This window comes from Aquarana catesbeiana, linkage group LG02, assembly GCF_042186555.1.
Source record: "Aquarana catesbeiana isolate 2022-GZ linkage group LG02, ASM4218655v1, whole genome shotgun sequence".
In the NCBI taxonomy this organism is placed as follows: Eukaryota; Metazoa; Chordata; class Amphibia; order Anura; family Ranidae; genus Aquarana; species Aquarana catesbeiana.
The window spans coordinates 321,655,425-321,670,863 of NC_133325.1; the positions used below are offsets into that span (position 1 = coordinate 321,655,425).

The window sequence follows — 15,439 nt, forward strand, 5'->3', positions numbered from 1 at the left end:
AAAAACTGCAGAGGTGATCAAATACCACCAAAAGAAAGCTCTATTTATGGGGAAAAAAGTACATACATTTTATTTGGGTACAGCATCGCATGACCGCGCAATTGTCAGTTAAAGTATTGCAGTGCCATATCGCAAAAAATGGCCTGGTCATGAAGGGGGGTAAACCTTCTGTAGCTGAAGTGGTTAAAACCCTCATGTTTAGCAGTCCTCATGTTTAACCTGTTTAAGATCGTAGTTGTACTTGCATGGCAGTGATGTAGGTGCCCACTCAGTCCTTACCTGAACGTTGAGTTGACTTGTAAGATGATACAAAGTACCAAGGGAAGTTTTAAATACCATATTTATCGGCATATAACACGCACTTTTTTCCCCTGAAAATCAGGGTAAAATCGTGGGTGCGTGTTATAGGCCGATCCCCGCCAATTTTGTGTGATCGGAGCGATCGCGGCCATTGCCGTGATCGCCGCCGACATACACAGCCGTGTGTAAATTCAAATATGGTGCTGAGACTGCAGGGACTCGGCGGAGCCGAGATACACATACCCGAGAGTCCTCTGCTTTTCTCTGCGCCACTTACAGTCCTGCCCAGTCCCGCCATTGGACCTGTGTGATGTCCATCATTGGGCGGGACTGTAAGCAGCGCCGAGAAAAGCCGAGGACACTCGGGTATGTGTATCTCGGCTCCGCCGAGTCCCTGCAGTCTCGGCACCATATTTGAATTTACACACGGCTGTGTATGTCGGCGGCGATCACACAAGGCTGCACTGACATGGCTGCACTGGGGCAAAGCTGCACTGACAAGGCTGCAATGGACACTGGGGCAAGGCTGCACTGACAATTCTGCACTGGGGAAAAGCTGCACTGACAAGGCTGCACTGGCAATTCTGCCCTGGGGCAAAGCTGCACTGACAAGGCTGCACTGACAATTCTGCACTGGGGCAAAGCTGCACTGACAAGGCTGCAATAGACACTGGAGCAAGGCTGCACTGACACTGACAAGGCTGCAGATGGACACCGATAACGCTGCATTGATGGGCATTTTAATGTATTGTGTTTTTCTTCCTTAAACTTTACTCCTAAAAGTTTTTTTCCTTAAAATTCCCTCTTAAATTTGGGGTGCGTGTTATACGCCGGCACGTGGGTACAAGTTGATGCTTATTTTAGATATAAGTCTAGATATGTGCCCTAGTAGATATTTCTGCAGTGTATACAGTGCATTCAGAAAGTATTACGTTACAGCCTTATTCCAAAATGGATTAAATTCATTATTTTCCTCAAAATTCTACAAACAATACCCCATAATGACAACATGAAAGATGTTTGTTTGAAATCTTTGCAAATTTATAAAAAAAAAAAAAAATCACATGTGCATATGTATTCATAGCCTGCATATGTATTCATAGCCTATGCCATGACATTCAAAATTGAGCTTAGGTGCATCCTGTTTCCATTGATCATCCTTGAGATGTTTCTACAACTTGATTGGAATCCACCTGTGGCAAATTTGGTTGATTGGACATGATTTGGAAAGGCACACACCTGTCTATATAAGGTCCCACAGTTAACAGTACAGAGCACAAACAAAGAAGAAAAAAGAAAAGAAGGAGGGCGCACCAACCTAGTGCATTACCGAAACGTTCAGCCGTTTGGGGTACCATCTGATCCTACCGTCATCCGGTCCTGTCTGCAGGTGCTAAGGGATGCAGTTCGACTGGTAAGAAAAGCCTTTATATATGCTCGTTTGTGAGTAGTACCATTGCTTTTATATATTTTTTTATAAAACTTTTATATCGGTAATGCACTAGGTCGGTGCGCCCTCCTTCTTTTCTTTTTTCTTTTTAGTTGTATGAATACCCATTGTTCTGAGAAGGGCTGCAAGATTCTAGACTTTGCCTTAAACCAAAGAGTGGATCACACCACCCGTGCATAGCAAAACACCGGAGCGCAGGAGATTGTTTTTGAGCACAAACCAAGCCATGAAGTCCAAGGAATTGTCTGTAGACCTCTGAGACAGTATTGTATCGAGGCACAGATCTGGGGAAGGGTACCGAAAAAAAATCTGCAGCATTGAAGGTCCCAATAAGCACAGTGGCCTCCATCATTCCTAAATGGAAGAAGTTTGGAACCAGCAAGACGCTTTCTAGAGTGGGCCACCTGGCCAAACTGAGCAATCGGAAAAGAAAGGCCTTAGTCAGGGAGGTGACAACCCGATGGTCACTCTGACAGAGCTCCATCATTTCTCTGTGGAGAGAGGAGAAACTCCCAAAAGAACTGGGACATTAGTCAGGATCAAGGTAAAGATAATTGCAGCAATGTACATAGACGTCATTGATGAAAACCTACTCTAGAGCGATGGAGCTTGAGAGGTCCTGCAAAGAAGAATTTGAGAAACTGCCCAAAAATAGATGTGCCAAGCTTGTAGCATCATACTCAAAAAGACTTGAGGCTGTGATTGGTGCCAAAGGTGCTTCAACAGTGTATTGCGCAAAGGCTGTGAATACTTATGTACATGTGATTTTACTTTTTAGTTTTTTATTTTTAAATAAATTTGCCAAGATTTCAAACAAACTTCTTTCACTTTATCATTTTGGGGTATTGTTTGTAGAATTTTAAGGAAAATAATGAATTTAATCCATTTTGGAATAAGGCTGTAACACAAAATATGGAAAAAGTGAAGCGCTATGAATACTTTCTGGATGCACTGTATGTACAGGAGAAAATGATAAGTTGAACTCCCAGCAAAGCCCATGGTACAATACATGCCCCAATAAAAAAGTAGCACGTAGGTATTCACTTTAAATTTGTCTAATTTCCATAGCAAATGTACATGTAAACCACTAACACCCCTTATAAAGAGGGGATCGGCCATCAGTTGTTAAGACATGAACTATTCAACTTCATTGACAAACATAGCAAATATGTTTTATAATAATGCCCTATTGAATCTTTTGTCAGGCTGCGTGTACAGTAATAAATGTGCTGCTTTTAGTGTTTTCCTAAGTGCTGCAGCAAGGGTTACAATGCCCAAGCTCTCTAGGAAGTGTTGTACATTGGCTCGGTGTGTGGTGGAGGGGGTTGCATTGATCTGACTCTTGAAGGAGCTGCCAGCATAAGATATTTTAACCGTGCTGCAGCAGTTGGAAACATCCAAAAGAGCAGGGTGTTTATTTCTGTATATCATGCCTAACTGTATTACAATGATACATATAGAGGGTTCAATTGGAATTTAATCACAGCAGACGTCACTTGAACCAGTTTATTAACTGAGTATATTGTCAAAAGCAAAACAGGAGGCCTCATGTACACTGCTGCTGGTAAACGGATGTTTAGGAGCAGTTGGGTGTTTTCTTCAGTTGCCCCTGAACTCTCCTCTGTTATCTTATCAGTACACATACACAGGGTCATTTATAGTAATTTCTAAGCAGTTGAGTTTAGAAGCATTTTGTGGAAAGCAAAATAATGCGTTCAGGACGGTTGTTCAGAGGCATTTGAAATGCTAAATGCCCGTAACAGCTTGTAAACGTGGTAACTCGCGTTTAGCCGCGTTTCGTTTACAGGCATTTTTTAATGGAGATACATTTTTGACTATTTAAAAAAAAAATGCTTCTAAACGCAAATGCGGCTAACTGCAGCATGTAAACATCCGTTCCTATCTGCCAAAATAGATCGTTCAGGAGAGGTTTCAAAACACCCCGTGTAAATTAAGCCTAATGCCGCGTACATATGGTCGGACTTTCCAACAGGAAATGTTGGATGTGAGCTTGTTGGCTGAAAGTCCGATGGTGTATACTCCATCGAACATTTGTTGTCAGGCTTTCCGCCAACAAATGTTGGCTAGCAGGTTCTCAAATTTTCCGCCAACAAAACTTTGTTGCCGGACTTTCCGATCGGGTGTACACAGGTCGGTGGCATAAAAGTTCACGCTGGAAGCGCTCGGTCTTGTAAAACTAGCGTTCGTTATGGAGATATCACATAACTATTGAACTTCCTTTTTATTGGCTCATCGTACGTCTTGTATGTCACCACGTTCCCACATTCGTAATTGTTGGCCAACATTTGTGTGACCCTGTGTATGCAAGATAAGTTGGAGCTAACAACCGTCAAACAAAAATCCACAGTTTTGTTGTCGGAAAGTCCAATCGTGTGTACGGGGCATAAGAGTCACAAATCATAGAACGTTCGCTTTTATGGTATCTTTAGAACCCATATTAGAACACTTGCCTCTGCAGCTTCTGGCAGATACTTCATTTAATTACAGTTAGAAAATCTAGCGTGACTTGTCACGTGTACAGTACCTACATAAAAGACTATGCAGGTTATAAGCCATCATGAGATGGACAGTAGGCAAGTTAGCTTTCTGGAAAAATAGGCTAGAGCATGTGCATTGTATTGCAATATTAGTTATTTAAAGAAAAGGTGTTCGTTTAGAAAAAAGTTTTTGGTTTGTTTTTGATATTAAAGTCCCAGGGCTAGCCATTAGTTCATGTTTCTATACATCGGGTGTTCTGACAGGTCACTGGATGCTTGCTTCAAATCAGCAACATAGTAGTTAAGCAAGGAGAAGACAATCCCGGATTTTTTACCTTCGAATAAATAAGTTGACAATGGCTGCTTACAAATTTCTGCCCTGATGAGTTTCCTTTGAAATGTTTGCAAAGCAGCCTTTTCCTTTGAAGCTCTACAGCCGTGGCCAAAAGTTTTGAGAATGACACAAATATTAATTTTCAAGAAGTCTGATGCCTCAGTTTTTATGATGGCAATTTGCATATACTCCAGAATGTTATGAAGAGTGATCAGATGAATTGTAATTGAAATGAAAATGAACTTAATCCCATAAAAAACATTTCCACTGCATTTGTGAAAAGTCCAGTAAGCGCCAGGACCGTCTCCTACAGTTGATTCAGCTGCGGGATCGGGGCACCACCAATGTAGAGCTTGCTCAGGAATGGCAGTAGGCAGATGTGAGTGCATCTGCATGCACAGTGAGATGAAGACTTTTGGAGGATGGCCTGGTGTCAAGAAGGGCAGCAAAGATGCCACTTCTCTCCAGGAAAAACATCAGGGACAGACTGATATTCTGCAAAAGGTACAGGGATTGAACTGCTGAGGACCGGGGTAAAGTCATTTTCTCTGATGAATCCCCTTTCCGATTGTTTAGGGCATCCGGAAAAAACCTTGTCCACAGAAGAAAAGGCGAGTGCTACCATCAGTCCTGTATCATGCCAACAGTAAAGCATCTTGAGACCAGTCATGTGTGGGGTTGCTTCTTAGCCAAGGAAGTGGGCTCACTCACAATTTTGCCTAAGAACACAGCCATGAATAAAAAATGGTACAAAAACATCCTCCAAGAGCAACTTCACCCAGCCATCCAAGAACAGTTTGATTACGAACAGTGCCTTTTCCAGCATGATGGAGCACCTTGTCATAAGGCAAACGTGATAACTAAGTGGCTTGCGGAACAAAACATCAAAATTTTGTGTCCATGGACAGGAAACTCCCCATTGAGAACTTGTGGTCAATCCAGAATCCTCAAGAGGCGGGTGAACAAAAAAAAAAAAACACAAATTCTGACAAACTCCAAGCATTGAATATGCAGGAATGGGATGCCATCAGTTAGGATATGGCCCACAAGTTGATTGACAGCATGTTAGGGTGAATTGCAGAGGTCTTGAAAAAGAAGGGTCAACACTGCAAATATTGACTCTTTGCATAAACTTAATGTAATTGTCAATAAAAGCATTTGACACTTATGAAATGCTTGCAGTTATACTTCAGAATACCATAGTAACATCTGACAAAAAGATCTAAAAACACTGAAGCAGCAGACTTTGTCAAAATTTATAATTTTGTCATTCTCAAAACGTTTTGGCCACGGCTGTAAGCATTACGGTGCAAAGTGTGTAATTGTAATCAATGATGATACTTTGTTTTATTATTAAAATAGCTGATGGTGAAAAAAGGTAGAAGACATGACCCTTAATTGTTTTTAATAACAATGGGCATATTTATTAGAGCACCTGACAAAAGAATCTTGCAATGTAATTTTTCCTTAGTGCAAAGGCAGATCTGACAGTTTGCTTTAGAAATAGGTTTTTCTTTTAGGAGCTTTACTTCAGTGGCAAAATTCTCTTTAGTAGGTTTTGATCTTGCTGTGTTCAGACGACTTCTGCTTCCACAGTCATTTCCTGACTAGTAGGGCGCAGTGTAAACATTGGCTTAGTCAAAAGGAACATGTATCTGTGCCTATTCAAAGTTTTGGTCACCTTGTATTGTAAATCTTGTACTACTTGATAGAAGGAAGTAAAGTCAGCCACAATGGTGCAGTTCTAAAGGACTACTAACAAATTCATGTTGTTTTTTTTCTTGTTTTAGTAATCACTTTTTTAATTTTAATTTTTTTATTTTTCGAGAATTCATATTTTTTATTTTTTTAATTCACAAATTTGTACCGTAAAATCCACTCTGCAAACATTTTATTTCATTCTAACATTTGTTCTTATTAACTATATAAAAGGGGTATAGTTTAAAGTGGATCTGAGCAATTCAAACTAAACATGATAAAAACACACACACACAGGCAGCTATATTTACAGTGTATGATAGCTTGATTTTTTCCTGGAAAAATCTAAAATAGTCCTGGCCCCTCACTGGTCCTTTTATTTAAACCAATTTGCTTATAGTATCAACTGACTTGTATTGTTGGACCTATTGATTGTTTTGAAATGTGCATTTGACTGAATATAACACCTGAATAAGTATTTTATTTTAATATGCTTAGCTTTAATTGCCTAAGTTGGCGACAGGTATGATATAACCACTTGAAGACTTTTGGCTTAGGAGATAAAAAGCTAAAAAGACTTTTAAGATAGTTTCTAGGGCTAATCTGAGCCCTGAGCTTCTTCCCCTGCTGCTTCTACTATTGTCAATTCCCAGCTGTCAAAATGACAGCCAGTAGATGCTATGTATCACATTGCAAGAGTGGCAGTCAAAATGCAGTATAAAATGACATTTACAGATAGCTCTTCCAAATACAGCCTACTTATAGGAATGAATGGGGCAGCAGTGTATCCACACTAATGCCCCGTACACACGGTCGGACTTTGTTCGGACATTCCGACAACAAAATCAGATAGTTCTAAACGCGGTGACGTAAAACACGTATGTTGGGACTATAAACGGGGCAGTAGCCAATAGCTTTCATCTCTTTATTTATTCTGAGCATGCGTGGCACTTTGTGCGTCGGATTTGTGTACACACGCTCGGAAATTCCGACAACGGATTTTGTTGTTGGAAAATTTTATAGCCTGCTCTCAAACTTTGTGTGTCGGAAAATCCGATGGAAAATGTGTGATGGAGCCTACACACGGTCGGAATTTCCGACAACAAGGTCCTATCACACATTTTCTGTCTGAAAATCCGACCTTGTGTACGGGGCTTTAGAAGAGGAGCCAGCAGGGACATTTACTGTACAAAGACTTGTTCTTAATCCCGTATATAGCTGAATACACTGTGATGCACACCTTACTTGACATAAGTTTTGCATTTATGCTTGCCAAGCAAAGTAAATCAATGTATTAGCTGATGAGACTAATGCATACTGGTATTGTTAGGTAATTGTAAATGTATTCAAAAGGTATACTGGGCCTCATTTTTGTCCAGTTGGTTTCTTTGCATGAAAATAAAAATCTGACTGATCATGTTTTGTAAAATGCTGTTGTAAAGCAAATGGTTGGCGCTATATAAATCCTGTATTATAATAATAATCTGATTGGATGCTGTGTGGCAGTTCAGACTAAAGCTGGATACACACTATACAACTTTTGTGTTTTGATTCCTTTAGATTTACCTTCAACTATGTAGTGCAAGGGCCTGCCTGATTGCACACAAATTGAAAATGTTTGGGTTTGACCTCATATTATATGGTTTGGGAAAATTGTATAGTGTGTATCTAGCTTAAATTCCTCTCAGACACTTTTAAAGTTTACAACCAATGTGACTGAAACGTTTGTGTACTTATATATGTGGAATGCAATGTTTTTAAAACCATAACGCTCCTTCTGTGGGGAGGAAATAGACTTTATTGTACAGCATTGGTTCCCTGTCTGTTAGGTCAGTATTACTGTATGCCCAATGATTCTGTATTCTGATCTATTGTTTAAAACAACACAAAAAACAAGTAATATTTTTCAGAACTGGGTACATTGTATTTGTGCAGGTTCTTATCTTACAGTTTCAGATGCAGTCAATAGAAAGGTATAGCTTTTTAAATGTGCGCAGCAATGAAAATGGGTATTATATGATATATAAAAGTGTATTTGCACACTTTCTTGATACTGCTTGTATTCTAGTGAATGAGAATGTCTATAAGGGTCCATGCACACTGGGCTTAAAAAAAAGCAATTTTTTTTTACATAAAGAAATGCTCATATTGAACATTTTTGTACAGGTGTTTAGGAGCATTTAGGCTAGAAAACTGCTCTCAAAAACACAAAAGACAAGGGTTTTTTTTTTTTTTTTTTTTTCTGCCTCAAAACGCTGAGCTTAAAATATGCCTCTAAACCTCCTAATGTGCATAGATACATAGGATAACATTAGCCGCTTCTACAGGCAAAACACTAAACTCCTATAGAAGCAGCATTTTTTTTTAAGCCAGTGTGCATGGACCCCAACTAATTGGTTTGCTTAGAAAGCATGTGTTTGAAGCATAGGGTAGTCTTAAACTTTATTTCTATTTAAAGGGATCTTAAAGCAAGAGCACAAAAGGAGTTTTTTCGGGCCCTGTTCAAACTGCCAAGAAAAGAGAAGCTATATGACGTTGTGGAGTGTTCGCTTTGGACTCCCTTTAGCCGATGCCATACCCCAGGCAGGATATATGCTTCTGACGGCTACCTCTGCTTTGCCAGCAAAGAAGATGGATTATGCAATGTTATTATTCCTTTGAAGGAGGTAAGTATTGAATAAAGCAAAACCCAATAGACAATCAGATTGTGATGTGGAAATGTTGCACGTATATGCTCAAAGCGCATCAGCTCGCAAACCGTGCATGCGCACAGGAGTCCCAGAGACCCTAGAGAATAAAATGGAGATTGTTACAATACTTTGTTAAACCGTATTTGCGTAGCGGTCTTGCAAATGTATTTTTTTGGGGAAAAAATATATTTTTTAATTAAAAAATAAAATAACGTAAAGTTAGCCCATTTTTTATCTATAATGTGAAAGATGATGTTACACCGAGTTAATAGATACCTAACATGTCATGCTTTAAAATTGCGCATGCTCATGGAATGGCGACAAACTATGGTACTTAAAAATCTCCATAGGCAACGCTTTAAACATTTTTACAGGTTACCTGTTTAGAGTTACAGAGGAGGTCTTGTGCGAAAATTATTGCTCTCGCTCTAACGATCGTGGTGATACCCCACACCATGAGGTAACACAGTTTACATATGTGGGCGCGACTTGCGTATGCATTTGCTTCTGTGCGCGAGCTCGGAGGGACAGGGCGCATTAATTTTTTTTTTTCTTATTCATTTTCCTTTTTATTTTTACACTTTCCCTTTAAAAAAAAAATTTTTGATCACTTTTATTCCTATTAAAATGAATGTAAAGATCCATTGTAATAGAAATAAGCAGGACAGGACCACTTTAATGTCATATCTGGGGTCAAAAAGTCCTGAGATCTCTCATTTACACTTAAAATTAAAAAAAAAAAAAAAAAAGGCATTTTAGTTTTTCTAATAAAAAAAAATTGTTCCTTTAAGGCCAAAGTGACTTCGGAGGTCGCTCCAGTCCTCCAGGAGCATAGAGTTGAGTGGGGGCGAATCCGCCGCCGAGACCAATTTTATGTCAAAGAGGATTGCCTGCTGTATAAAAAATACTGGGGTTATGGAGGCTAGCTGCTGCCTGAACCCCGGTATATAACAACAAAGTAACGACGTGTGTGTGTGTGTGTGTGTGTGTGTGTGTGTGTGTGTGTGTGTATATATATATATATATATATATATATATATATATATATATATATATATATATATATATATATATATATATATACACACACACACATGTTTTTTTTTGTTTTTTTTTACAGCCAGTAAACTCCCCAGCATTTATCCTATGTGTCCACTCACACGTAGGCAGTTATCATTATTTTTTGGCAGGGGTATTTTCTGGCTGGAAAAAAAACCCCCAGAACTAGCAAATTTTAAGAGGAGTTTTTCAGCTGTAAAAAAGCTCCAACTCTGATAAAAGCTTAAAAACGCTGAAAAACACAGCTATTCGGTGTGTAAAAGAGTTTTTGAGCCATAATCTTTTGTGGGAGTATAGTTTTGCTAAAAAAAACGCAACAGCTAAAAAAACGCTGCAAAACTCATTCTACAGCTAATGCTACCAGTCATTCACCTGTTTAGCGGGGATCAATGGACAGATTTCCCACTGAGCAGACAGACTCCAGTGACATTCACTTCTTGGTGCACATGTGGTTTAAATAACAGGAAATTATTTACCTGCTGTAAATGTTTGGTGAATGTCACATTAGCTTTATAAGCTATTGTGACATTCACTGCAGGTAAATCTTCCTGGTGCAAGTGCTTTAATATACAGTGAATGATTCACCACCATTGAACGTTTAATGAATATCATGGCAACTGCTGTATATATACAATATATGCCCCTTAGTGTTTGTGTGTATGTATGCGTGTATATATAGTATATCACCAAAGATTTTGCTTATAATTTGCTGAAGTGCAAGAAATCCAATATCCTGCTGCATGACTTCCTATGTCATCTGAATACCATTTACTTATTCCAGGTAGTGAGCGTGGAGAAGATGGAGGACACCAGCCTTCTGCCTAATCCCATTATTATCAGCATAAGGCAACAGATGGCTTTTCAGTTTATTGAGCTGAAAGACCGCGAGAGTCTGGTTAATGGTTTACTCCTCAGGCTTGAACAGGTCAACTCCAACACGGTGTCCACGAAAAACAGAGATATGGTACAGTTTATCAATAGATTTGTGTATGCTACTGCATAAAAAAAAAGTCAATCTTGTTTTCCAGCCATAGCAAGAGAGAAGCCCAGACTGTGTGCTATATGTCCACATCAGAGCAAATCGTGTACAACTATGAACAGAATGTGTATTTATGGACTTTATGTGGACATATAGAAGAGAAACTGAGTACAATAAAAAAGAGTTCACATGTGGACTCGACACATGTGGACACATTGAAAAATCCAAGAAGAGTGGAAAATTGGCAGCCATAGATCACTGCACTCACTGTTCAGGGTATTCAGACAGCCATTGGCACTGTGGCTGTCTAAATATAATATTTTTAGTGCAGATTTCTTAATCCATGCTGTTTTTTTGGGGGAGAAATCCGCAAGTGTATGGCTAGGATTAGAATGTTCGTTTCCTTGGGGACTGATGTGCATGAGTAGAAAACCTGTGGACGCTATAATGTGTAAGATAAATAGATTGATAACAATTAGAAATGTTGTTTTGATGTATCCGTAATCCTCTGGTTATGTTAAAGTAATGTATAATGAGAAGAATAGAAAATATATGCTTGCACTTGATTTTCAGCCCTCTAGAAAAACTGTCAGTTTTGTTCTGTTTGCTGTGTAACAAGAGCACACATTTCTAGGCCATTGAACAGTTTATTAGTTGGGCTGCTTATTCTTTGTCTGATGCACATTAGCATTTGCTGTTTCCATGAACACGATGATGGGCTTTTATTATTTGTTTTTTTTTTCCTCGTAGCTATTTTTTTTTAGCATTCCTGCTTGTGTGAAAGCCTAAATGTGGCTAGAATATAAACATTATTACATGATTATGTTGTATTTTTAGGCCTCTTACATTTATTAGTTATTGGTGCTCATACACACTGAGCTTAAAAAATGTAACTTTTACAGGCATTTGGCAATCTTCTTTCAACCTGTAAATGCACCTCTGTTAGCTTATTTGTCCATACACATATAGACGTCTACAGGCTAAAAAAAAAAAACACCAGGAGAGGAGATGAATAGCCGAAAAAAATGTGTCTAAACGTGCCTAAATGCGTCTAGCATTTGGGGGTTAATGCATTCCAATGGCCAGAGTAAATTTAATATTCTGGCCAATGGAATCCATTAACACTCAAACACTTGATGTGCTTGAATGCATGTGCAATACACGATTTTAGGCACATTTTTTTAACCACTTCAGCCCCGGAAGATTTGGCTGCTTAATGACCAGGCCATTTTTTGCTATACGGCACTGCATTGGTTTAACTGACAATTGCTTGGTCGTGCCACGTTGTACCCAAACAAAATTAACATCCTTTTTTCCCCATAAATAGAGCTTTCTTTTGGTGGTATTTGATAATCTCTGCGGTTTTTATGTTTTGCGCTATAAACAAAAAAAAGAGCGACAATTTTGAAAAAAACACAATATTTTGTACTTTTTGCTATATAATAAACATACCCAAATTTTTAAAAAAAGCAAATTTTTTCCTCAGTTTAGGCCGATATGTATTCTTCTACATATATTTGGTAATAAAAATTGCAATAGGCATATATTGATTGGTTTGCGCAAAAGTTATAGCATCTACAAAATAAGGGAAAGATTTTGGCATTTTTTTTTTTTTACTAGTAATGGCAGTGATCAGCGATTTCTGTTGGGACTGCGACATTATGGCGGACAGATCGGACACTTTTGACACATTTTTGGGACCATTGGCGTTCATACAGCGAACAGTGCTATAAAAATGTACTGATTACTGTGTAAATGTCACTGGCATGGAAGGGGTTAACACTGGGGGGCGATCAAGGGGTTAACTGTGTTACCTAGGGAGTGATTCTGACTGGGGGTGGGTAGGGGACTGACTGGGTGAGGAGAGTGCTTCGTTGTTCATACTTAGTATGAACAACAGATCGCTCTCCTGACCCCTGACAGCACAGAGATCTGTCTGTTTACATTGACAGATCTCTGTTCTGTCTCTGTGTGGAGCGATAGTGGGTGCTCGGCGGTCAGCGGGACCGCCGGGCACGCGCATCGGCTCTGGCATCGCGCCCCCTAGTGGTCAAAAGGCGAACCGACGTACAGTTACATCAGGTCACCCAGGGGAGCCAACCTGCTGTAGTTCAACTGCGGTGGCTGGTCGAGAAGGGGTTAAACAGATTTTCTCCTGCTAGGGGGTCTAGACATTCGCACTTTGTGCATGAGGCCTTAGAGCAGGTTTTCTCAACCAGGGTTTCATGGGTTTCTCTAGAGGTTGCTAGGGCTTCCTTGAGCAATAAGGAAGTTCTGCCTCTCAGATAAGTTCCCATTGACACAATTGATCTTTTTTGCTATCTCTAAGAGGGTAATTCTTTAATGACCACAAGTGTAAGGTGCATTCTTCCCACTGACCATCACATTGATACAAATGAGTAGATACAGTAATTTTTAGCAGGGGTTCCCTTCTACCAGAATGTTATTTTAAGGGTTCCTCTGTGTTGAAAAGTTTGAGAAAGGCTGCCTTTAGAGTTCCCTCTCTAACATATTTTGTAAGATCAATTATGTCTTTCTAACCAGGTTTTCAGTACGGAAGGCTTTGGCAACATGAATATTATGGTAAACTCAAACTTGGAAAGTGGAAATGAGAAGGAGAAGTTGTCAACAAATGGAGAAGCTTTTATGACTACTTTTCATCTGACAGGAACCGAGAGCCCCAACACTGAACTGGTACTGTACTAGTACTTCACAGTACACTTTTGTGATGAAAGTAGGAACTGGTCTGAAGCAGAGTATGATTGTCTAGATTTATTGATTTTGTCCTTTTATGTACTACGTATTATAGATTGTTTTATACATAAAACAATAGGAAATTATAGTGTTTAGTACAATGTAGCTTATTGTTTATATGTGTTTTACAGTTTTCACAATGTTAGGCATTTAAACCTCGCTTTTAGTGTGTTCCCAAACTTGCTTTGGGTACTGCAATACTATTAATATTAAAGTGATATTAAAGGCATTTAAAAAAGATAACAAACATGTCATACTTACCTGCTCTGTGCAGTGGTTTTGTACAGAGAAGCCCCGATCCTCCTCTTCTCGGATCCCCTGCCTGTTGAGTGCCCCCAGAGCAAGCGGCTTGCTATGGGAGCACCCAAGCAGGCTCACTCCTGAGCCGCTGATCTGCGTGTTCATTCTCACACAGAGCTGTGACTCAGCCCCATCCCCTCTCTCTCCTCATTGTCTCACTGCCTGTGATTGACAGCAGTTCTTGCTGTCTCAGCCAGTGAGGAGGGAGAATCCCTGGATCGTGATGGGGCTCAGATAAATAATAGGGGGGGGTGAGGGGGCTGCTTCACAGAGAAGGTTTTTTTACCAACATGCATAGAATGCATGATGGTAAAAAACCTTGAGCCTTTAGAACCACTTTATTGGTATAGGTCTGATGTCTTCTTTTACTTAAGGGCCCTTTCACACTGGGGCGGTTTGCAGTGCTATTGCGCTAATAATAGCGCCTGCAAACCGACCCGAAAGTGCCGCTGCTTTGTCTCCAGTGTGAAAGCCCCGAGGGCTTTCACACTGGAGCGGTGCACTAGCAGGACGAGAAAAAAAGTCCTGCTAGCAGCATCTTTGGTGCGGTAAAGGAGCGGAGTATATACTGCTCCTGCTTTGCTGGCTATACCGCCAGCAAAGCGCCTCTGCAGAGATGCTTTGCGGTGGTTTTTAACCCTTTCTCGGCCGCTAGTGGGGGTAAAACCGCCCCGCTAGCGGCCACATACCGACGGTAAAGCACCGCTTACAATAGCGACGCTTTACCGCCCCCGCCCCAGTGTGAAAGGGCCCTTAAGCTGAAGTTTAATGATTTTATTTATTGTGCTAGGCTATTGTGCTAGGTTGAAATCTGAAGTTTTTTGACCTTAGATACTCTAATAGTATGAGTGGCTGCAGCTGTGATAGGCACTAGTCAAGTGCCCACTATGCCCACAATGAAAAGTGCTCTGTGAATGGAGGAGGCGGACCTTTCATTCATGCACCCGTTCTCCATTCAAAGAATGCTTATAAGCAAAGATTCTCTAAACTTCAGCTTTCAATAATGAATGTATAAAAATGTACCTCCTGTGTGTCATGGAAGTCTCTACTCATATATTGTATTTATTAACATGAGTTACATACAGTCTTAAAAAATGTCTTTGATTATTAAATCAACACTTGTCACAGTCTCTGGATGAGCACAAAACCCCACAAGGACAGAACTTGATTTGCATCCCTTAAAATATATGCCTGGGCAAAATTCTAAATTAAATAAAAAGAAAAATCACTTACAAAAAAAACAGTACCTGGTAATCCTGCTATTAATTTAATAAACTTCTAACTTCCAATAGTAATCTGACAAACCGGCCTCTGCTGTATTGAAACCCCAGTTAGTGCTGTTACACCTGCCCCTTACTCATCTCCATAAAATAAGTA

At 39.8% G+C, this 15,439-nt stretch overlaps 1 protein-coding gene across 2 annotated transcripts in view; it reads left to right on the plus strand.

Moving 5' to 3' along the window:
- TBC1D8 (TBC1 domain family member 8) overlaps nt 1–15,439 on the plus strand; it is a 134,046-nt gene that overhangs the window by 71,803 nt on the left and 46,804 nt on the right. For both annotated transcript variants that reach the window (XM_073614778.1, XM_073614779.1), the window contains exons 7-9: nt 8,739–8,946; nt 10,811–10,993; nt 13,553–13,702. In XM_073614778.1, the coding sequence (XP_073470879.1) occupies nt 8,739–8,946; nt 10,811–10,993; nt 13,553–13,702 (541 nt within the window). The remainder of the gene's footprint in view (nt 1–8,738; nt 8,947–10,810; nt 10,994–13,552; nt 13,703–15,439) is intronic.